The 22,764-nt window shown below is 44.8% G+C and overlaps 1 protein-coding gene across 3 annotated transcripts in view; it reads left to right on the forward strand.

The window, feature by feature from the left end:
* SLTM (SAFB like transcription modulator) overlaps window positions 1–22,764 on the forward strand; it is a 137,620-nt gene that overhangs the window by 53,262 nt on the left and 61,594 nt on the right. For all 3 annotated transcript variants that reach the window (XM_073586965.1, XM_073586967.1, XM_073586966.1), the window contains exons 2-3: window positions 10,996–11,083; window positions 17,926–17,987. In XM_073586965.1, coding sequence (XP_073443066.1) covers window positions 10,996–11,083; window positions 17,926–17,987 — 150 coding nt within the window. The remainder of the gene's footprint in view (window positions 1–10,995; window positions 11,084–17,925; window positions 17,988–22,764) is intronic.

Here is a 22,764-nt window from a genome sequence, read left to right on the forward strand (position 1 = left end):
ACAAACCACACGTCGCTCTCCTGCTTAATGGCATTCCAGAGCTCCTGCGCTGTGTGGCTTCGATTCCCCAAAGAAATTAATTTCAGTACGGCCTGTTGACGTTTGGCCACGGCTGTGCTCATATCGGTCGTAACAGGCTCCGGCAGCACGGATTCTGAGGAACTGGAGTATGAGGAGGAGTCATTGTGTACAGACTGGATTCCTGCAAACTTTGGAGTTGGCAGAACACGTACAGCGCCACTCTCAAGATCTGTAACCGGCACCACAACATTGACCCAATGGGCAGTGAGGGAAACGTATCATCCCTGTCCATGGTTACTGGTCCACGCATCGGTGGTCAGGTGGACCTTGCTACTGACGGCGTTTAGTAGCGCATGTTTAATTTTTCCCTCCACATGCTTTTGCAGGGCAAGGACGGCTTGCCTGCTGAAATAAAAGCGGCTGGGCACGATGTATTGTGGGACTGCCAATGCCATGAAGTTACGGAAGGTGTCAGTCTCCACCAGCCTGAATGAGAGCATTTCAAGGGCCAGTAGTTTTGCAATGCCAGCATTCAGAGCCTGTGCTCGGGGATGGTTTGCCGAGTATGGCCGCCTTTTCTCCCATGCCTGTGCTACCGATGGCTGTAGAGTAGCCTGGGAGTGTGAGGATGACAGGGAACGTGGTGCTGTGGGTGGAATGTGTCTGGGTCTCTGGACAACAGTGCCAGAGGTTCTTCCATGTCGATCCTTTGAGGAAGCCGAACCAGCTGTGTGAGAGCTGGAGGAAGAGGCTACAACACGAGCTGAAGAGGTGGTAGGTGGTGCTGTAGGTTGGCCTACGTCTTCAGTGTGTCTTAGTAACTCCACCACGTGCTTGGTCCGCACATGTTTCCACATATTTGTGGTATTGAGTTTGCTGACACTTTTCCCTCTTTTGACTTTCTGATTACACAGTTTGCATTTGACAAAGCAAATGTCATCTGCAACTGTGTCAAAAAAGGACCACGCACTGCAAGTCCTGGGAGTGCCAGTTTTGGGTTTTGGAAGAGGAATGCTCCTAACGGGTGCCGAAGTGGAGGCTACAGGCAACCAAGTCTGCCCCCTCCCTCTCCCTCCTGTTTTGGCCATTTGGGAATCTTTTCCTCAGAGCTGCTCCAACCACCTTCCTGTTCCTCACGCCTTGATGGGTCAAGGACCTCATCTACACTCCCCTCTTCAAACACCTGCTTCTCCTGGGTAGTCTCGCCAGCACAGTATGCACCAGAAAGTGTCACCTGAGTCTCATCATCTGATGCGTACTAAGGTGTGCTGACCATAGGCACTGGCCCATCCGCCTCTTCAGATTCAGAGGGATAAAGCAGTTGCACATCACTGCATACTCCCTCTTCACATTCTAGAATGCTGCTTGGCTGGCCCCCTCTTTCCAAGCCAAGAGATTCAGAGAACAGAAGTAGAGATGGCTCCTATCCAGGGCTCTCTGACTGCCTGGGCAATTTGGCAGGTGGTGAAGAAACAGATGTTTGTTCTGCAGTGCTCTGGCCACTGAGAGAATGTGGAAGTAATTGAAGTCGATGCGTTAGCTGCCATCCATCCGACAACGGCTTCAATTTGTTCCGTCCCGCAGCAGTGGGGTACGGTGAGGTCCTACAAAGCTGCGCATAAAGGACTGTTGCCTGGTAAAACTGGGGGATGCTGAGTCACTAGTGCCCACAGCAGGCACAGAATCCCCATGTCCTCTCCCTGCTGAAACTCCACGCCCCTTACTTCCTGCCTTCTTCATCTTGGTAGACTGATAAAGATAGGCAGAAAAATACAACGGGGGGGCTTAGTGTACTTATTCCTGAACAGCTGCTAACAGGTATAAGAAACACTAATTTTATAGAGTGTGGACTACACTTTAATATGAGCTAATGTGGCCTACACAACTGTCAAGTGGAGCGTTTGGTGAACTTTACGTGTTTTTTTTTTTTTTTTAAAAGGATGTGACAAAAGATGTGAAAGCGATAGTATCACAAACTTTTTGGAGGTATTACAATGCAGGAAGGTAACCTACAATGCAATAGATGAGTCTCCAAAAAATAGGCTAATACTAATCTGGCTGCGGCTGCAGGGCACAAGCCAGCAAAAAAACGGCTCCTCTATCCACTCCTATATAGTGTTTGCAACCAACCAATGTAGATGGATACGGATGTATGCACACTAATAGTAGAAAAAAATCAGGAAAAAAGGACAATGTGTGAGGCAGTGACGCACGCTGAGCGGACTACAACCAGAGGTGGCTGCAGAACACACTACAACGTATGCTGCGCTCAGACAGCCGTGAACAGTGCAGAGAACTGGGCACTAGCACTGAAAGGCTGCAGAAAGGCTCCGCTGTCTACTCCTTTAGTGTTTGCAACCAGTGTAGATTGATACGGATGGATTCACACTAATAGGAGAATTTAATGAAAAATGAGCAGCAATAAAACAAAAATAAATATGTATGAGGCAGTGACGCACGCTGAGCGGCCTACAACCAGAGGTTGCTGCAGGACACAGTACAGCGTGAGCTGCACTTACACAGACACAGACCTAGCAGACAGCTGTGAACAGCGCTGCAAGGCAAAAGAAAGCTACAGTGATTGATAATGTAGCCTGGGTAAAGCACAATATTATATAGCAAATCGCTATCTCTAACTGTCCCTCAGAGTCTTGAACAGCCTGTCCCTAACTGAATTCACAGCAGAGTGAACCCTAAATGGCGGCGGCTTTTATAGTGCATCATGACATCATTTCAGCGGCCAATCACAGCCATGCCATTGGTTAACATGCCTACATGCCTAACAGGATGTGCCCACACTTCTGAGGATTCCTCATTGGCTGAATCAAATCAAACTGCCTCATAGCATTATGGGAATTTCAGATTCTGGTGTTTGATATGCTAAAAGTATCGGAACTCCATATCGGAATTCCGATTCCGCAAATATCGGCCGCTACCCGATATTTGCGGTATCGAAATGCTCAACACTAATCACATATTGAGAGCTATAATTTTTTCATATTTTGACCCACTGAGTCATGTGAGGTCTTTTTTGCGGGACGAGTTGACGTTTTTATTGGTATCGTTTTCGGGCACGTGACCTCTTTTGATCGCTTTTTGTTCTGATTTTTGATACGCAGAATGAACAAAGACCATAGTTTCATTTCTTTCTTTTGGGGGGTGCGCTTACACCGTTCCGCGTGCGGTAAAATTGATAAAGCGGTTTTATTCTTCGGGTCAGTACGGTTACAGCGATACCTCATTTATGTCTTTTTTTATGTTTTGGCGCTTTTATGCAATGAAAACAATTTTATATAAAATATTTTTGCATCGCTTTATACTGCAAGCTATAACTTATTTTTTCCGCTGATGATGCTGTATGGCGGCTCGTTTTTTGCGGGACAAGATGACGTTTTCAGCGGTACCATGGATATTTGAGTCTTTTTGATCGCGCGTTATTGCACATTTTGTTCGGCAGTATGATGATAAATCATTATTTTTTGTTTCGTTTTTTATTTTTAAGGGGTTTGCTAAAGGGGTTAACTAATGGGACAGTTTTATAGGGCGGGTCGTTACGGACGCGGCGATACCAAATATGTGTACTTAAATTCATTTTTTGGAAATAAAAAAATTAGGGAATTTTTTTTATTTAGCGGTTTTTTTTTTTTTTTTTTTTAAATATATATATATTTTTTTAAACTATTACTTTGCCCCAGGTGGGACATCACTGTCCTGTGACAGATCGCTGATCTGTCACATCACAGATTGCTGTGACCGATCAGCAATCTGTCACAGGCACTACACAGGCTTCCTCCTTGCCTGCGCTTTGCAGGCATGAGGAAGCCAGCTCCCTGCGCTGCTGTGGGGGGCTCAGGGAAGCACGGAGGGAAGCCCCCTCCCTGCCTATGCTTCTCTTAAACCCCCGGTACACCGCGATCGTGTTTGATTGCGGTGTGCCAGGGGTTAACGTGTCGGGGGCGGTCCGTGACCGCCCCTGACACATTGTGCCGGGTGTCAGCTGTGATAATCAGCTGACACCTGGCCGCGGTCAGCTGCGCTCACCACGTGGGTGCCGCTGATCGCTATGATGTAATATTCTGTCCATGGGAATTAGGTCCCAGGTCACATGGACGGAATATTACGTCCATTGTAGGAAAGGAGTTAACCCCTTCCTGACATTAGACGTACTATCGCGTCCATGGGACCCGGGCCTGACGGGATAGTATGTCTACCGCGATCAGCGGCGCCCACGTGGTGAGCGCTGCTGATCGTGGCCGGGTGTCAGCTGATCATCACAGCTGACACCCGGCAAAATGTGTCAGGGGCGGTCACAGACCGCCCCCGACACGTTAACCCCTTGCATACCGCGATCAAACATGATTGCGGTGTACCGGGGGTTAAAGGGAAGCATCGGCAGGGAGGGGGCTCCCTCCGTGCTTCCCTGAGCCCCCCACGGCAGCGCAATGTGCAGCGCTGCTGCCGGGGGCTCCTTTCCTGCAGGCCCCCGAATCCAAGATGGTGACGGGGGCCTTCGGGGGCCTGCAGGAAGCTGTCTTCCTCAGTCCCTGCAAAGCGCAGGCATGAGGAAGCCTTGTGCACTGCCTGTGACAGATCGCTGATCTGTCACAGTGATCTGTGATGTGACAGATCAGTGATGTCCCACCTGGGACTATTTAATAAAGTAAAAAAAAAAAGTGTTAAAATAATTTAAAAAATCGCCAAATTACAAAAAAAAATATATATTCCCCCCCAAATAAATCCATTTTTTGAAAAAAACAAAACAAAAGTACACATATTAGGTATCGCCGCGTCCGTAACGACCCGCCCTATAAAACTGTCCCATTAGTTAACCCCTTTAGCGAACCCCTTAAAAAATAAAAAACGAAGCAAAAAATGATTTATCATACCGCCAAACAAATAGTGTAATAACGAGCGATCAAAAAGACGCATATAAGTATCCATGGTACCGCCATGGTAAACATCTTGTCCCGCAAAAAACGAGCCGCCATACAGCGTCATCAGCAAAAAAATAGTTATAGCTCGCAGAATAAAGCGATGCAAAAATAATTATTTTTTATATAAAATAGTTTTCATTGCATAAAACCGACAAAACATAAAAAAAGACCTAAATGAGGTATCGCTGTAACTGTACTGACCCGAAGAATAAAACCGCTTTATCAATTTTACCGCACGCGGAACGGTGTAAACGCACCCCCCCAAAAGAAATTCATGAAACGCTGGTTTTTGTTCATTCTGCGTCCCAAAAATCGCAATAAAAAGCGATCAAAAAATGTCACGTGCCCGAAAATGGTACCAATAAAAACGTCAACTCGTCCCACAAAAAATAAGACCTCACATGACTCAGTGGGTCAAAATACGGAAAAATTATAGCTCTCAATATGTGGTGATGCAAAAACTATTTTTACAATAAAAAGCGTCTTTTAGCGTGCGACAGCCGCCAAAAATAAAAACCGCCATAAATAGTAAATCAAACCCCCCGTTATCACCCCCTTAGTTAGGGAAAAATAATAAAATAAAAAAAAATGTATTTATTTCCATTTTTCCATTAGGGTTAGGGCTAGGGCTGAGATTAGGGTTAGGGGTGTGTTGGGGTTCGGGTTGGAGTTAGAATTGGGGGTTTCCACTGTTTGGGCACATCAGGGGTTCCTCCAAACGCAACATGGCGTCTGATCTCAATTCCAGCCAATTCTGCGTTGAAAAACTCAAATGGTGCTCCTTCCCTTCCAAGCTCTGCCATGCGCCCAAACAGTGTTTTACCCCCACATGTAGGGTATCAGCCTACTCAGGACAAATTGCAAAACAATTTTTGGGGTCCAATTTCTCCTGTTACCCTTAGGAAAATAAAAAATTTGGGGCAAAAATATCATTTTTGTGGAAAAAAATGATTTTTTTTTTTTCACGTCCGAGCGTTATAAACTTCTCTGAAGCACTTGGGGGTTCAAAGTGCTCACCACACATCTAGATAAGTTCCGTGGGGGGTCTAGTGTCCAAAATGGGGTCACTTGTGGAGAGTTTCAATAGTTTAGGCACATAAGAGGCTCTCCAAACGCACATGACACCCGCAGACCATTCCATCAAAGTCTGCATTCCAAAACGTCACTGCTTCCCTTCCGAGCCCCGACGTGTGTCCATACAGTAGTTTTCTCCCACATATGGGGTGTCGGCGTACTCATGACAAATTGGACAACAACTTTTGGGGTCCAATTTCTCCTGTTACCCTTGGGAAAATGAAAAAATTGGGGACTAATTGATCATGTTTGTGGAAAAAATACGATTTTTTTATTTTCATGCCCGGGCGTTATAAACTTCTGTGAAGCACTGGGGGGTTCAAAGTGCTCACCACACATCTAGATAAGTTCCTTGGGGGGTCTAGTTTACAAAATGGTGTCATTTGTGGGGGGTTTCCACTGTTTTGGTACATCAGGGGTTTTCCAATCGCGACATGGTGTCCGATCTCAATTCCAGCCCAAAACGTCAAATGGCACTGCTTCCCTTCCAAGCTCTGCCATGCACCCAAATAGTGGTTTACCCCCACATGTGGGGTATTAGCGTACTCAGGACAAATTGCACAATAACTTTTAGGGTCCTGTTACCCTTGGAAAAATAAGAATTGAGGGTGAAAAGATCATTTTTGTGGAAAAAAATATGATTTTTTAATTGTACGGCTTTGTTATAAACTTCTGTGAAGCCCTTGGGGGTTCAAAGTTCTCACCACATATCTAGATAAGTTCCTTGGGGGGTCTGGTTTCCAAAATGGGGTCACTTGTAGGGGGTTTCCACTGTTTAGGTACATCAGGGACTCTCCAAACGTGACGTGGCGTCCGATGTGAATTCCAGACAATTTTGCATTGAAAAAGTCAAACGGCGCTCCTTCCATTCTGAGCTCTGCCATGCATCGAAACAGTCGTTCCCCCCCCCCCACATATCAGGTATCGGCGTACTCAGGACAAATTGCACAATAACTTTTGCAGTCCAATTTCTCATGTTACCCTTGGTAAAATAAAAAAAAATTGAACCTGAAGTATTTTTTTTGTGAAAAAAAGTTAATGTTCATTTTTTTTTTAAATATTCAAAAAAATTCCTGTGATGCACTTAAAGGGTTAATAAACTTCTTGAATGTGGTTTTGAGCACCTTAAGGGGTGCAGTTTTTAGAATGGTGTCACTTTTGGGTATTTTCTATCATATAGACCCCTCAAAGTGGCTTCAAATGTGATGTGGTCCGTAAAAATAAAATGATGTAAAAATGAGAAATCGCTGGTCAACTTTTAACCCTTATAACTTCCTAACAAAAAAAAATTTTGGTTCCAAAATTGTGCTGATGTAAAGTAAACATGTGGGAAATGTTAGTTATCAAGTTTTTTGGGTGCCATATCTCTGTGATTTAAGGGATAAAAATTCAAAGTTGGAAAATTGTGAAATTTTCAAAATTTTCGCCAAATTTCAGTTTTTTTCACAAATGCAAGTTATTAGAATGAAATTTTACCACTAACATGAAGTACAATATGTCACGAGAAAAAAATGTCAATCACCGGGATCCATGGAAGCGTTCCAGAGTTATGACCTCATAAAGGTACAGTGGTCAGAATTGTAAAAATTGGCCCGGTCATGAACGTGCAAACCACCCTTGGGGGTGAAGGGGTTAATAACATGTGTGACTATTGTGCGTTTCTGGGCTAAGTTCACACGTTACAGATAGTTTCCATTCTGGGTTTTCTCCCAAATCTGTAATGAATCCGTTTTGCCTTATTTCGTTGCACAGGATCAAAACTGGGTGAAATGTGCCATGACAATCCAGACCAGACCCCGCTGCAGACATCCAATCCACACTGTTAGGCTGAGTTCACACGTGGCGTTTTTTTCGCGTTTCCGCGGCGGTTTTAACCGCGTGATTTTGCCGCGAAAAATAAGCATCCCATGCATTCCTATGGGATTCCGCAATGCTGTGCTAATGCTGCGGTTTTTACCGCGGCGGAATCGCTTCGCGGTAAACGTAGCATGCTCATTATTTTGCGGAATCGCGGCGATTCCGCACCCATAGGAATGCATTGTTCCGCTTACTTCCCGCATGTGGCTGTGCACACCATGCGGAAAGTAAGCAGAACAATTGCGGATGGTACCCACGGTCCGGAGGAGAGGAGACTGTCCTCCGGGCTTTGGGTACCACATCCCTGTAAAAAATAGAATTATAAAATAAAAAATATTGTTATTGTCACCTTCCGGCGTCCCGCGCAGTCTTCCCGCTTCTCTTCACGCTCTCGTTCCCAGTAATCCTTTGCGAAAATGCCCGCGATGGCGTCCAATCTCGCGGGATCGCGAAGTCTCGCGGTCATTCGCGCGACGTCATCGCGAATTGATCCCGCGAGAACGGACGTCATCGCGGGCATTTTCGCAAAGGATTACTGGGAACGGATGCGTGGGACGTCGGAGGGTAAGAATAACAGTATTTTTTTTTTTTTTTTTTTTTACATTCTATCTTTTACTATTGATGCCGCATAGGCAGCCTCAGTAGTAAAAAGTTGGTCACACGTGTGACCATGTTTGACGAGTGTGACCAACCTGTCAATCAGTTCTCCAAGCGATGCTACAGATCGCTTGGAAAACGCTAGCATTTTGCAAGCTAAATACGCTTGCAAAATGCTAGTTTTTCCGCGGGAACATCGCGGGAATTTAAAATGCGATTTTCCCGCGGACTGGAATTCCGGAATTCTCGCGGTAATTTCCGCGAGAGTTCCGGTACGTGTGCACTTAGCCTTAACATTTTCAGTGTTTTTTTTTTTTTTTTTTCCCTCGCTGTGATGTGTGGATGAGATTTTGGAGAACCCACTTGTACTGTTGCTGCAATTTTCAATGTGGAATCCGCATCTAAAAACCACAACGTATAAAATTGGCCTCTTACACAAATTACATTTCAGTATTCGTCTGACAATCGCATGACTTGTAAATAAAAATAAATTTAAAATGGCAGCAGAGCATTACATTTTTAAAGGTGGAGTGGTGGAAGCTATAGGGAGGTAAACTCGAGGATCTCGCCTCCAGAGTACCCTTGTGTATGTATGTGATGTAACCGACTTCTAGCAAATCTGTGTTCAAAAATGGCGAATACCCTAACATTCTAGACACAGAAGTGATTTTTTTTTTTTTTTTTTTAATGGTATGGATGACAAGCCATGAGAGAACTGCCTTTTAGAAAGCTGAAGACTATGCACTGCATGTGCAGATGCCGCCAAGGGGTGTTTACCCAGAGTCTGAGCCCACCCAGTGGTCTCGCATTAAAGCCTGGGCTACACAGTAACTGGTGACATGCTGCATAACCAAAAACCCGCACAACTATAAAATAAAAAACAAAACTGCCAAATGGCCGACAGGTCATGTAGAACATTTATTGACGTCCACGGCAAGTTAAGGCCCCGTCACACATAGCGATCTCGCTAGCGAGATCGCTGCTGAGTCACAAGTTTTGTGACACACCAGCGAGATCGCTGTGTGTGACAGCGATCAGCGACCGGCCCCCCTGCCGGTATCACTGTAGGAAACCGCTGGACATTTCTATTGTCGCTGGCCAGCACACATTGCTGCGTGAGACAGGCGGGAGACCAGCGATCTGCTGGTAACTAACGTACACCGGGTATCCAAGGAACTTGCGTTCCTTAGATGCCCGATGTGTACGTTAGTTACCAGCGCGCTAATGCAGGGAGCTGGCAACTAACGTACACAATTGGTATCTAAGTGACGCACGTCCCTTGGATACCCCATGTGTACGTTAGTTACCAGCTCCCTGCATCAGCGTGCTGGTGACTAACGAACACAGCGACGCCGCGCGCTCAGCGTTGCTGTGCTGATCGCTGGTGAAGCTGTCTGTGTGACAGCTCACCAGCGATCCTGACACGTTGATATCGTTGTCGGGATCTCTGGTGAGTCGCTTTGTGTGACTCCAGCTTTAGTCTCGTGCTACCAACAACAAAGATCCGACACCATAGATAGATACAATTGTGGCAGTTGATCGCATGTGACTCAGTAAAAAATCATTAGATGCCACTTTGCATTCCAAGTCCACCATGCAATGTCTCTGTAGCATACCAGCACCTAATAGCGGTAAATCAGGCTGCATATTGGAGATAGTGAAGTGGAACCTCCTCCAATTGGGTACAGTTTTATAGGTCTAAATGCACACAAGCTAAATAGACGTTTTGCCACAACTTCTTCCATATGTCAGATCTCACTAGTCACACGACTTAACCTAGTGGCATGCCATCAGTGTACATGGTTAATGGAGATGGCCAAACACACAAAACAAATGTTACCTGGACTAGCTGAACCCTCTATCCCTCCAATTTGGAGTCTGGGCCTGGCAATTGCTTTCTCATAATTGATAAAACATAACTCGATTGGTGAAGCATCCATGTCTATTAGAGCAAATGGCTAAATGCAGGGGCGTATGGCTATCAATAACCTTAAAGGAATGTCACCAGATTTTCGCTATTCCATGAGTACCGCATGATGTAGAGTCAGAGACCCTGATTTCAGTGATATAACTTACTGGGCTGCTTGGATCAGTTTTTAATAAAACTCCTGTTATCTCAGCTGCAGCTTTCAGTTCTCTGCTGAGCTCTGTATAACCTGCCCACACCACTGATTGGTAGCTTTCTGCCTATACACAGTGTACACAGGAAAATGTCCATCAGTGGTGGGGGTGGGGCTTACACAGCAGGAGGACTACATAGCTCGGCATAACTAGGCCACTAATGATCTCCTGCTGATTAAACAGTGATTTTACTCAGACACCAAGCAAATCGGTAAATGCCACATCCCTGCAATAAGGGTCTCTGTCCCTACATTGTGCTGCTCCTATTACGTAGCAAAAACCTGGTGACTGATTCCCTTCGATAAAGATTTCAGTATAATGTTCTGTGTCCTACACCTGGATGTATGCATTATACTTACTTATCAAGGTTTTTTAAATAATTATCCAACAGGCAATTGAAGAAGAAGGTGGAGATCCTGAAAATATTGAACTAAAATCCGGTGGTGATACTCCTTCAAAAAAGCATATGAAGAGCAAAGGTGTGTACCACTGTTAAACTTATATTTTTTCAGTTCCTGGTACGGTGTTCCTGGTCTACTTAATTTATTAAACGGGAACTAAGAGTTAGACTGCAGCGCTCGAAATTAACTTTTTCAATTTGAATAAAACATGTTTACATTTTTCTGAACCCCCGCCTCCCCCCGTCTTTTCCTCGTATTGTTCAAAGATGAGGCAAACAAGTCTATACACTCCGCACCGCTTGTGATATAAGCTTGTAATGCTACTAGAGGCCATTCAGGCTATGTATGTGCTTATTTCTGCTCCGTGGATGTTTTCCCATAATTGGGTGCTAGCTGCAGCTGCTCTTATTTACTGCCTAAGGGTATTTCACACACCCAATGCATAAAAATGCCATAAATTTCAACTGTGCTTCATAGTCTTTTGCAAGCGTCTGTATGAGTAGGGTATGTTTACATAGTTTTGTTGATTTAGAAGCGGATCTGTTTCAAAATCCTTGTTGAGATATATATCACAAAAACGTTTTTTTTTTTTGTCAGATTCACATTTGCTTTGAAGGCTCAGATACCTGTTCTGTCATTTTTTGCAGAACGAAAGGGCTTGTATGCTATTTATATGCCCGTAAGTTCTTTGCCCCATACCAAAAGAATAAGCTATGTCCCGGTTAACCCTTTAAAGGGAATCTGTAACCCTTTTGAGTTTGGCATACAAGTTGTATGCAGGTGAAATTGGTCATGTATGTATGTATACCTCCTGGGTGAAAGCTTGTTCAATAAAAATCATCTTTTATGGCTCCGATCTTACAAAAAGTAAGTTGTATGCACAAGGGTCTATCGAAGTAGAAAACCATAAAAGTTAGGGAAATAAACCTTTAAATAATTTTTATTATTTAAAAATGCCAATAAGGATCTAATAAGTCAGGACAGCAAAGGGTCATAAAAAACATAACTTCAAGTAAGTATAATCAAGTTTTAACTACCTGGAGTGAAATCCTCTATGGTCAAAAACTTCGTAGATTAATGCCGATAGCCTTTGTCTACCCATTTGTGTTTTGTCTCTATATGTATTTGCACTTCATCTGGCTACAGATAAATATACCTTTGAAACCAGGAGAAAAAAAACAGAGTATAGGATTCAATATAATATAAACCAGTATATAAATTTTATTAGTCATATAAATCTCAAAATTTACATAAAAAAAATCATACAATTTACAGCAATGACAGGACATGCACAAGGAAAAAATGCATAGTGCACCTGAGATATACCCCTATATAATCATGACACCAGTATACTGAGGATTGGTGGTATCAGTGTAAACTGGCAGGCAATATCTAATACATCAAAGTGAGGCCATAATAGGCATCCATAACATAAAGTGTTGCAGAAGCCCGCCAGATAATGTGCACAAACTCCAACACACAAGATAAATTCCTATAGCGTTTCACTTATAAAATACGCCCTAAGTGGGCCGACAGGACAGACAAAAAAGGGGGGGGGGGGATGGAAAGGAAAAGTGGACGTGCATCTGACCAATACACTCACCCGACAGCAAATAGCAGTAATACTAGTAACCCATACTGACAGGAGAGCGGTGGTTAGGCCTGTTTCACACTTCCGTTTTTTCAAATCCGTCAAAATCCGTTGTTTTCCGTAAAAAAAACGGATCCGCCATTTTTTGCAGGATCCGTTTTTTTTGTCCCATAGACTTCCATTACGGTTACCGCGGATCCGTCAAAAAAACGGATCCGTTTTAAAAAAACGGATCCGTTTGCATCAGTTTCCGTCAAAAAAACGGAAACGGATCCGTTTGGCGGACACAAAAACGGAAGTGTGAAACAGGCCTAAGCGGTAGTAATGACAATATGCCATGTAAAAAACAAAAGCGCCATAATCAGTGGACAGGTAAGAGGGTATACGCTTACCAGACAGTGCACGAACACCGCTCCAAAGGGTTAACCGCTCTCCTGTCAGTATGGGTTACTAGTATTACTGCTATTATTTGCTGACGGGTGAGTGTATTGGTCAGATGCACGTCCACTTTTTCTTTCCATCCCCTCCTTTATTGTCTCTGTCCTGTCGGCCCACTCAGGGCATATTTTATAAGTGAAGCGCTATAGGAATTTATCTTGTGTGTTGGACCACCAATCCTCAGTATACTGGTGTCATGATTATATAGGGGTATATATCTCAGGTGAACTATGCATTTTTTTTTACTTGTGCATGTCCTGTCATTGTAAATTGTATGATTTTTTTTATGTAAATTTTGATATTTATATGACTAATAAAATTTATATACTGCTTTATATTATATTGATTCCTATACGCTGTTTTTTTTCTCCTGGTTTCAACTGTATGCATGGAGTGGAATATTTATTGATATGGCGGTTTATTTTCTATCTACGCTGCCTTTTCCATCTAAGAAAGTGTTGGGCAATTTCTCTTTTCTCAGATAAATATACCTGTCTAGACTACGTCACACTGCCTGACATATCAGAGCTCTTTTACATCTAATCACAGACCTTAGAGATATTAACATTAGATAAATCTCCTTTGTGGAATCCTATGTTCAATAGATTTATTGAATCAATTAAGCCAGACGTTATTAACAATCTATAGCACTTAAGCACTTTATTTGGGTGTTGACTTGTGTTGAGAGGTCAGGTAAGGACAACCTACGTTAAGCAGGGGCGCCATGTCAAATCCCTGGGGTGCCAACCTCCGCAGTCAAGAAGGGAGAGTAAGGACAATACATGTTCTATTCCCTTAACCCCTTCACGACCTATGACGCCTACCCCCTTCACGACCTATGACGCCTACGTAGGCGTCATGAAAAGCAGTGCCCAAACGACCTATGACGCCTACGTAGGCGTCATGCTATAAATAGCCCCCCTGCGGGTCGGGTGACCGGGGTCACCGAAAGGTCACCCGACCCGCACACAAAGGACCCTTCAGAGTTAACACCTGGGGGTGTGGCTTAGCCCCCACGTGCCTACGATCGCTCTGATTGGCTGTTAAAAGTGAAACTGCCAATCAGAGCGATTGTAATATTTCACCAATGAAAATTGGTGAAATATTACAATCCAGCCATGGCCGATGCTGAAATAGCATCGGACATGTCTGGACACCGAGACCTGACACCCCCCCCCCCCCCCCCCCCCATACCGACTGACTGCACCGATCGGCTGCCGCCGTCATGGTTGGGGATAGAATTGAGGGGTTTCCACTGTTTAGGCACATCACAGGGTCTCCAAACGCGACATGGAGCCACCATTTATTCCAGCCAATTTTGCGTTCAAAAAGTCGAACGGTGCTCCCTCCATTTCGAGCCCCGACGTGTGCCCAAACAGTGGTGTACTCCCACTTATGGGGTATCAGGGTACTCAGGAAAAGTTGCACAACAACTTTGGGGGTCTAATTTCTCCTGTTACCCTTGGGAAAATAAAAAAAAATGGGGGCTAAAATAAAATAATTTTGTGGAAAAAAAAGAATTTTTATTTTCACGGTTCTGCATTATAAACTTCTGTGAAGCACTTGGGGGTTCAACGTGCTCACCACACATCTAGATAAGTTCCTTGGGGGGTCTAGTTTCCAAAATGGGGTCACTTGTGGGGGGTTTCCACTGTTTAGGTACATCAGGGGCTCTGAAAACGTAACATGACGCCCACAGACCATTCCATCAAGTCGGCATTTCAAAACGTCACTGCTTCCATTCCGAGCCCCAACGTGTCCACGAACAGTGGCCCCCCCCCCCCCTATACGCTGGGGTACCAGCGTACTCAGGACAAACTGGACAACAACTTTTGGGGTCCAATTTATCCTGTTACCTTTGTGAAAATAAAAAATAGCAGGCTAAAAATTTATTTTTTGAGGGAAAAAAAATATTTTTAACGGCTCTGCGTTATAAACTTCTGTGTAGCACCTGGGGGTTCAAAGTGCTCACTATGCATCTAGATAAGCACCTTAGGGGGTCTAGTTTCCAAAATGGGGTCATTTGTGGGGGAGCTCCAAAGTTTACGCACACAGGGGCTCTGCAAACACGACATGGTGTCCGCTAACGATTGGAGCTAATTTTCCATTCAAAAAGTCAAATGACGCTCCTTCCCTTCTGAGCCATGCCGTGCGCTCAAACAGTGGTTTCCCCCCACATATGGGGTACCAGTGTACTCAGGCAAACTGGACAACAACTTTTGGGGTCCAATTTATCCTGTTACCCTTGGGACAATAAAAAATAGCCGGCTAAAAAATCATTTTTGAGGAAAAAAAAAATATTTTTTTATTTTCATGGCTCTGCATTTATAAACTTTTGTGAAGCACTTGGGGTTTCAGAGTGCTCACTACACATCTAGATAAGCTCCTTGGGGGTTCTAGTTTCCAAAATGGGGTCACTTGTGGGGGTTTCTACTGTTTGGACACACAGGGGCTCTGCAAACGCAACATGACGCCCGCAGAACATTCCATCAAAGTCTGCATTCCAAAATGGCGCTCCTTGCCTTCTGAGCTCTCCCGTGCTCCCAAACAGTGGTTCCCCCCCACATATGGGGTATCAGTGTACTCAGGACAAATTGCACAACAACTTTTGTGGTTCAATTTCTCCTGTTAGCCTTGTGAAAATAAAAAATAGTGGGCTAAAAAATCATTTTTGAGCAAAAAAAAATTTTTTTTCACTGCTCTGCGTTATAAACTTCTGTGAAGCACTTGGGGGTTCAAAGTGCTCACCACACATCTAGATAAGTTCCTTTGGGGGTCTAGTTTCCAAAATGGGGTCACTTGTGCGGGAACTCCAATGTTTAGGCACACAGGGGCTCTCCAAATGCGACATGGTGTCCGCTAACGAGTGGAGCTAACTTTCCAATCAAAGTCACATGGCGCTCCTTCCCTTCCGGGCCCTGCGGTGCGCCCAAACAGTGGTTTATGACCACATATGAGATATTGATGTACTCAGGAGAAATTGCCCAACAAATTTTAGGATCCATTTTATCCTGTTGCCCATGTGAAAATGAAAAAACTGAGGCTAAATAAAATTTTTGTGAAAGAAAAAAGCACTTTTTTTTGTTATAGATCAATTTGTGAAGCACCTGGGGGTTCAAAGTGCATACTATGCATCTAGATAAGTTCCTTGGAGGGTCTAGTTTCCAAAATGGGGTCACTTGTGGGGGAGCTCCAATGTTTAGGCACACAGGTAGTTTTAAAACAAGACATGGCAACCGCTAAATATTCAAGCATATTTTACATTCAAAAAGTAAAATGGCGCTCCTTGCCTTCTGAGCCCTGCCGTGCGCCTAAACAGTGGTTTATGACCACATATGAGGTATCCGTGTACTCAGGAGAAATTGCCCAACAAATTTTAGGATACATTTTATCCTGTTACCCATGTGAAAATGAAAAAAGTGATGCTAAAAGAAAATTTTGGTTGGAAAAATTAAAATGTCCATTTTTTCATTCCATGTTGCTTTAGTTCCTGTGAAGCACCTGAAGGGTTAACAATCTTCTTGAATGTAGTTTTGAGTAGCTTGAGGGGTGCAGTTTTTAGAATGGTGACACTTTTGGGTATTTTCTGCCATATAGACCCCTCAAAGTGACTTCAAATGTGAGGTGGTCCCTAAAAAAAAATGGTTTTGTAAATTTTGTCGTAAAAATGAGAAATTGCTGGTCAACTTTTAACCCTTATAACTTCCTAACGAAAAAAAATGTTTCCAAAATTGTGCTGATGTAAAGTAGACATGTGGGAAATGTTATTTATTAACTATTTTGTGTCACATAACTCTCTGGTTTAACAGAATAAAAATTCAAAATTTGAAAATTGCAAAATGTTCAAAATTTTCGCCAAATTTCCATTTTTTTCACAAATAAACGCAAAAATTATCGACCTAAATTTACCACTAACATGAAGCCCAATATGTCACAAAAAAACTCTCGGAATCGCTAGGATGCGTTGAAGCGTTCCTGAGTTATTACCTCATAAAGGGACATTGGTCAGAATTGCAAAAAATGGCCAGGTCATTAAGGTCAAAATAGGCTGGGTCATGAAGGGGTTAATTGGCTTCTATTTTTGAGTAAAAACTTAATTATACTTGCCAGACTTCATAGTTTTTTGTTTTTTTTTTCCTTTACCTTTGGCTGTCCTGATTTTTTTATTAGGTCCTTTGGTATTTTTAACAAAAAAAATTTCCGCTAATTTGTGGTTTTATAGCTTCAATTTTCCACGCTATGGGGCGTACGCTGCCCAAAAATCTGCCTCTGACTTTCATTAAACAAGATTTCTCCTTCCCTTTGACGTCATGTGTGTGACCACAAATCCCGCTCCTGCGCATTCTGCCTGCCGTAACTCCTCTGCACTGTGGGGAATTCACCTTTACTGTGCACTGGAGATCATTGGGGCCGGACGTGACCGTGACTCTCCGGCGCATGCACACATTAAAATTCAAGACAGTTTTCACAGAAGGGCAGAACAGTGCAGAGGGATGACGGCAGGCAGAATGTGGGGGATTTATCGCCGCGTACATGACGTCAAGGGGATGCTAACGTGACGGGGAGGAGAAATCTTGTTTAATGAAAACTGGAGGCAGTCTCCTTTTCGTGCAACGTACACCCCATGGCCTGGAAGATCGAAGCTATAAGATGATTTTTACTCCAACAAGCCATCATACAGGTGTACAGGTATGACTAATTTCACCTGTATACAACCTGTATGCCCATGTTAATAACTCAAAAAGCTCAAGAGTAACAGATTCCCTTAATTCTATCATCCAGTAATACTGATAGTACCTTATATTGTACTGAGCCGTTAATTGGTTATATGTTAATTTTACAACTACTGAAGATTTATCAACCAGTTACATTTTGTAATTGTCCATTTCAGGTAAAAATCACGAAGCTGATGAGTCTGGATGTGAAGCGTCCATGGAAGAAGATGCATTTAAGGTAAAATGGTGGTGCTATTAATCCCATGATGTAGGGTGAAGAGTGATCAATCCTGTCTGCTGATCAGTCATAGTTCTTTTACCATTGCAACAGTAAGTCCAGAGTGTCAAATGGTTATTAGCGCATTTATTCTTCTACCTATGCGACAGCAGTAACACCCGGCCTCCCATTGGGCCATGTCTATTAGAAAGGTATTTAGTTAAAAAAAAATTAAATCATAATTACTGTATTTTTCGGACCATAAGACGCACCCCAATTTTCAGAAGGAAAATAGGGAAAAAAATAATGTGTCAAATGGGGGCTGAATTACAGTCCGAATTCAGCTTGCCTGGGAAGGGATCCGGCACAGGTGGAGGAGTAGTCACAGGGGTCATTCAGTGGTCCAGGCTCATGCGGTGGCGGCGTTGTGCTGGGGCAGGTTGGTTGTGCTGGGGCAGGTTGGTTGTGCTGGGGCAGGTTGGCTGTGCTGGGGCAGCTTTGCTGGGGCAGGTGTGCTCTGCCAGGTGAGGGTGGCGGCGGGCTGTGCTCCGGTGCAGGGGCGGCGGCTCCGCCGGCATTTCCTGGCAGCCCGGAGGCCCCCGCACATCCCTTGCTGGCCGCCGCCATGTTGCGGTGGCCTCCGGGAACATGGACGCCGGGAAGATGTCCGCCGGTGCGGGGACGGCGCATGCACAGGTTCAGATCTCGTCCCGAGATCTTGGGGGACGAGATTCAAATCTCGGCAAGGAGATCTCGTCCCCCCGAGATCTCGGGACGAGATCTGAACGTGCGCATGCGCCGTCCCCAGACCGGCGGCCATCTTCCCGGCGTCCATGTTCCCGGAGGCCACCGTAACATGGCGGCGGCCAGCAAGGGATGTGCGGGGGCCTCCGGGCTGCGAGGAAATGCCGGCGGAGCCGCCGCCCCTGCACCGGACCCCCGCCCGCCGCCACCCTCACCCCGCAGAGCCCCGCCCACTGCCACCACCGCACCGCAGAGCCCCGGAGGTTAGTATATTGCGGCGCACCCCCCACTTTCCCCCAAAATTTTGGGGGAAAAAGTGCGGCTTATGGTCGGAAAAATACGGTACTTAAAGGTTTGGATTCACTGTGATTTTGCCCCTATACACTGGATATGTAAACCTGTGGCATAACTAGAGATCCTGTCAAGCCTAGAAACACCTTTTACCTGTAGGTAAAGGTGTATGTATAGAGGAAAAAAAACTTCATTTTCTCCCTTTTTGCGGATGTTCAGTAATCCAGCATTTTAATACTTATTTACCTGCTATTTACCCCTATTTCTTTCTGCAGATAACGTGTTTGGGACGTGACCAGTTCCCTTTAACATGTTGCAGATTCAGTAATCCTCAGTATGCTCTATTGTCCGTGCAGACTTTCACCAGCAAATTATTTTTAAAATCAATCCACTTGTATTGCACTTTAATTTGTTGTGCAGGTTTAGTAAAAGAAAAAATTGCCACAAATTTGTAAAGCATAACTTCACCCTCCCTGGTGCATGAGTGATAATCACCTAGCACCCCTCCTCTTCCTTTCCCCCTTTTAAAGGGAATGTATTAGCCACATTTTACTATTTAAATTTCATCAGCAGATTATCAAAAGACTCTGAATCTCACATGCACCCCAGTCCAGCTAATCTGTGTAACCCCCGCACCTACCACTGATTGGCAGTTTGCTGACAATATACAGTATATGCAGGAAGAGGCCAATCAGGGCTGTGGAGGAGGATATACACACTTCCGCTTTCTGACCTCTGCTACATCTGCAGCTGAGAAAATAGAGATTCTGTCAAAGCTGCATCAAGAAGCCCAGTAAGTTACCCACCCTTGGAATCATGCTCTCTGACCCTAAATCATAGTCCTACAGCTTTCCTATACATGGCAAAAACCTGATGACAGATTCCCTTTAACCCCTTCTTGACATTGGCAGTGCTAAAGGCCCCGTCACACTAAGCGACTTACCAGCGATCCCGACACCGATATCAAGGTGTCAGGATTGCTAGTAAGTCACTATGTGATCGCTGGTGAGCTGTCACACAGACAGCTTCACCAGCGATCAGCACAGCGATGCCGAGCGCCCGGCATCGCTGGCCATCCCTGTAAAAAATAGAATCAAAATAAATATAGTTATTCTCACCTTCCGACGTCCCGTTCAACCATCCTGCCTCTCTCCACGCTCCGGTCCCAGTGATCCTTTGCGAGAATGACCGCGAGATGTCACGGTCTCGAGGGATAACAAAGTCTTGTGGTCATTCGTGCAAAGGATCACTGGGACCGGAGCGTGGAGAGAGGCAGGATGGCTGAACAGGACGTCGGAAGGTGAGAATAACTATATTTTTTATTTTTCTTATTTTTTACACCTGATCGCTGGTCTCCCGCCTGTCACACGCAGCGATGCGTGCTGGCCAGCGGGAGACCAGCGACCAAAGAAATGTCCAGAGGTTTCTTCCAGCGATACCGGCAGGGGGGCCGCTCGCTGTCACACACAGCGATCTCGCTGGTGAGATCGCTGTTACGTCACAAAAGTTGTGACTCAGCAGCGATCTCGCTACCGAGATCGCTTAGTGTGACGGGGCCTTAAGTTCGGAAAGGACTTTGTGACCAATGCAGTATGTCATTCATACGATTTCTGTGACTAAGCACATGGTGATTACATGAAGGTGCCTGCTGTTTCTCACAGCAGGGAACATGGAGTCATAGTCCCAGAGGTCGGCAACGCCGTCTCCCTCTACTCCCTCCCCGCAGCTACGATCGCTGTGATTCTGTTCTATTCTGAGCAGCCAATCAGAGTTTTCAGTGTTTCAGGTACTTGCCTGAAACCCTAATGTCCAGTCTAAGATTGGTGCCGTAACAGCACCGATCATAAACTGGAGCCTAGCAACGTCCGTGTCCCCAGGGCCACCTGGGATTGGTGTGATCAACTATGCCGTCGATCTCATCAGAGTGCACAGACTCCACTTGACCCACACAGTGATCACCTAGTACTACCTCGTTCTAGCACAATGCGGACACTGTGTCGTTCTGTGTGCTGTGGTGGGCCTTGTGGTGCCACTGACTCTTTAATCCTCTGCCATCACTGTTGGTGCTGCTGCTGAAGAGGAAAGACTACCTGATCCTTCCTGATCTTTCCTAATCCACCCCAATCCCCCTCTCTCCTGCTGCCGAGCGCTGATCAGTACTTGATTGCTTGATTTGGGCGGTGTTTTTCTTTTGTGGGTACTGCAAGCCGCCCAGTGTTAATCACTGATTTTTGTCTGCTCACTGTTATCCAGGACTTATTTCTTCCCTGTCCATTTTTTAACCTATTGCACCACACTGAGTATTAATTTGTTATTGGAGTGTAAACGTTTTGTACAACACTCCATTGTTCTGCATGGCTATGGCCAGGACACATTTTGAAGCCATCCACAAATCCGTAAATCCGTAGGAAACATTGAAGTGTTCCAGAGTTATTGGCTCATAAAGTGACACTGGTCAGAATTCTAAAATTTGGCCTGGTCAAGAAGTTGAAGGTGTTATCTGGAACTAAATTCCTTTTCTTTAAAAATGAAGCTAGACCTTTTTGAGAATTTCTTTTTTTTTTTCTCTGCTATAAGTGAGATCTTGGCTATATTTGACCTTGCTCATGGGTCAAGGGAGTACTAGACGGCTTATAAATGTCAATGTTTACTACACTACTTATAAATGTCAGTGTTACCTTTTGATGCTGTTTCACTCATTACACCACAAGGAACCTTTGGTATTTTAGGCTGCGGCTACATGGTGATGTATATTGAGTGACACTGAAAATCCTAGTAAACATTGCAATATTGACGCTAATGGCTCCCTATGATGCTGCTTTGCAACTGTGACATTGCATATGTTACTCAGGGTTGTATTTTCAGTCACTACTTGTAAGTTGCATGAGTCACAATTACCATAGACCAACACAAATTTGATATGACATGCAGCTTTGGCTGTTTTTATGTCCAGCACAATCTGAGGCCTAAAATAGTTGTGTGACAGCAGGTTGCTCAGTTTGTCACTGGGCACAAGTCGCCGGGTAGCTCCAGCCTTAGTTTACATTGCATCAGAGTATCAAAATCAAGGGCAGCACAGAGAACTTATCATGAACTAATGAAATTTTCTGATAAAGATCTCAAGTGACTGTTGTGGACTCTGTAGCTCTGGTTCTCATTTTTATCTTTCCACTTTTTTTTTAATATATTTCTTTGCTACACTTTTAAAGGCCCCATCACACATAGCGACTCACCAGCGATCCCGACAACGATATCAACGTGTCATGATCGCGGGTGAATCGCTACATGATCACTAGTGAGCTGTCAAACAGACAGCTTCACCAGCAATCAGCACAGCGACGCCGAGCGCACAGCGACGCTGTGTTCGTTAGTTACCAGCGCGCTGATGCAGGGAGCTGGTAACTAACGTACACATGGGGTATCCAAGGGACGTGCGTCACTTAGATACCCGTTGTGTACATTAGTTACCAGCTCCCTGCATCAGCGCGCTGGTAACTAACGTACACATCGGGCATCTAAGGGACGCCCGTCCCTTAGATACCCGATGTGTACGTTAGTTACCAGCAGATCGCTGGTCTCCCGCCTGTCACACGCAGCGATGCGTGCTGGCCAGCGGGAGACCAGCGACAAAAGAAAAGTCCAGAGGTTTCCCAGAGTGATCAGCGATACCGACAAGGGGGCCGGTTGCTGATCGCTGTCACACAGCGATCTCGCTGGTGAGATCGCTGTTGTGTCACAAAACTTGACTCAGCAGCTGTGTGAC

The sequence above is a fragment of the Dendrobates tinctorius genome, unplaced genomic scaffold, assembly GCF_039654945.1.
Source record: "Dendrobates tinctorius isolate UK_male_01 unplaced genomic scaffold, ASM3965494v1 ptg000097l, whole genome shotgun sequence".
Lineage (NCBI taxonomy): Eukaryota > Metazoa > Chordata > Amphibia > Anura > Dendrobatidae > Dendrobates > Dendrobates tinctorius.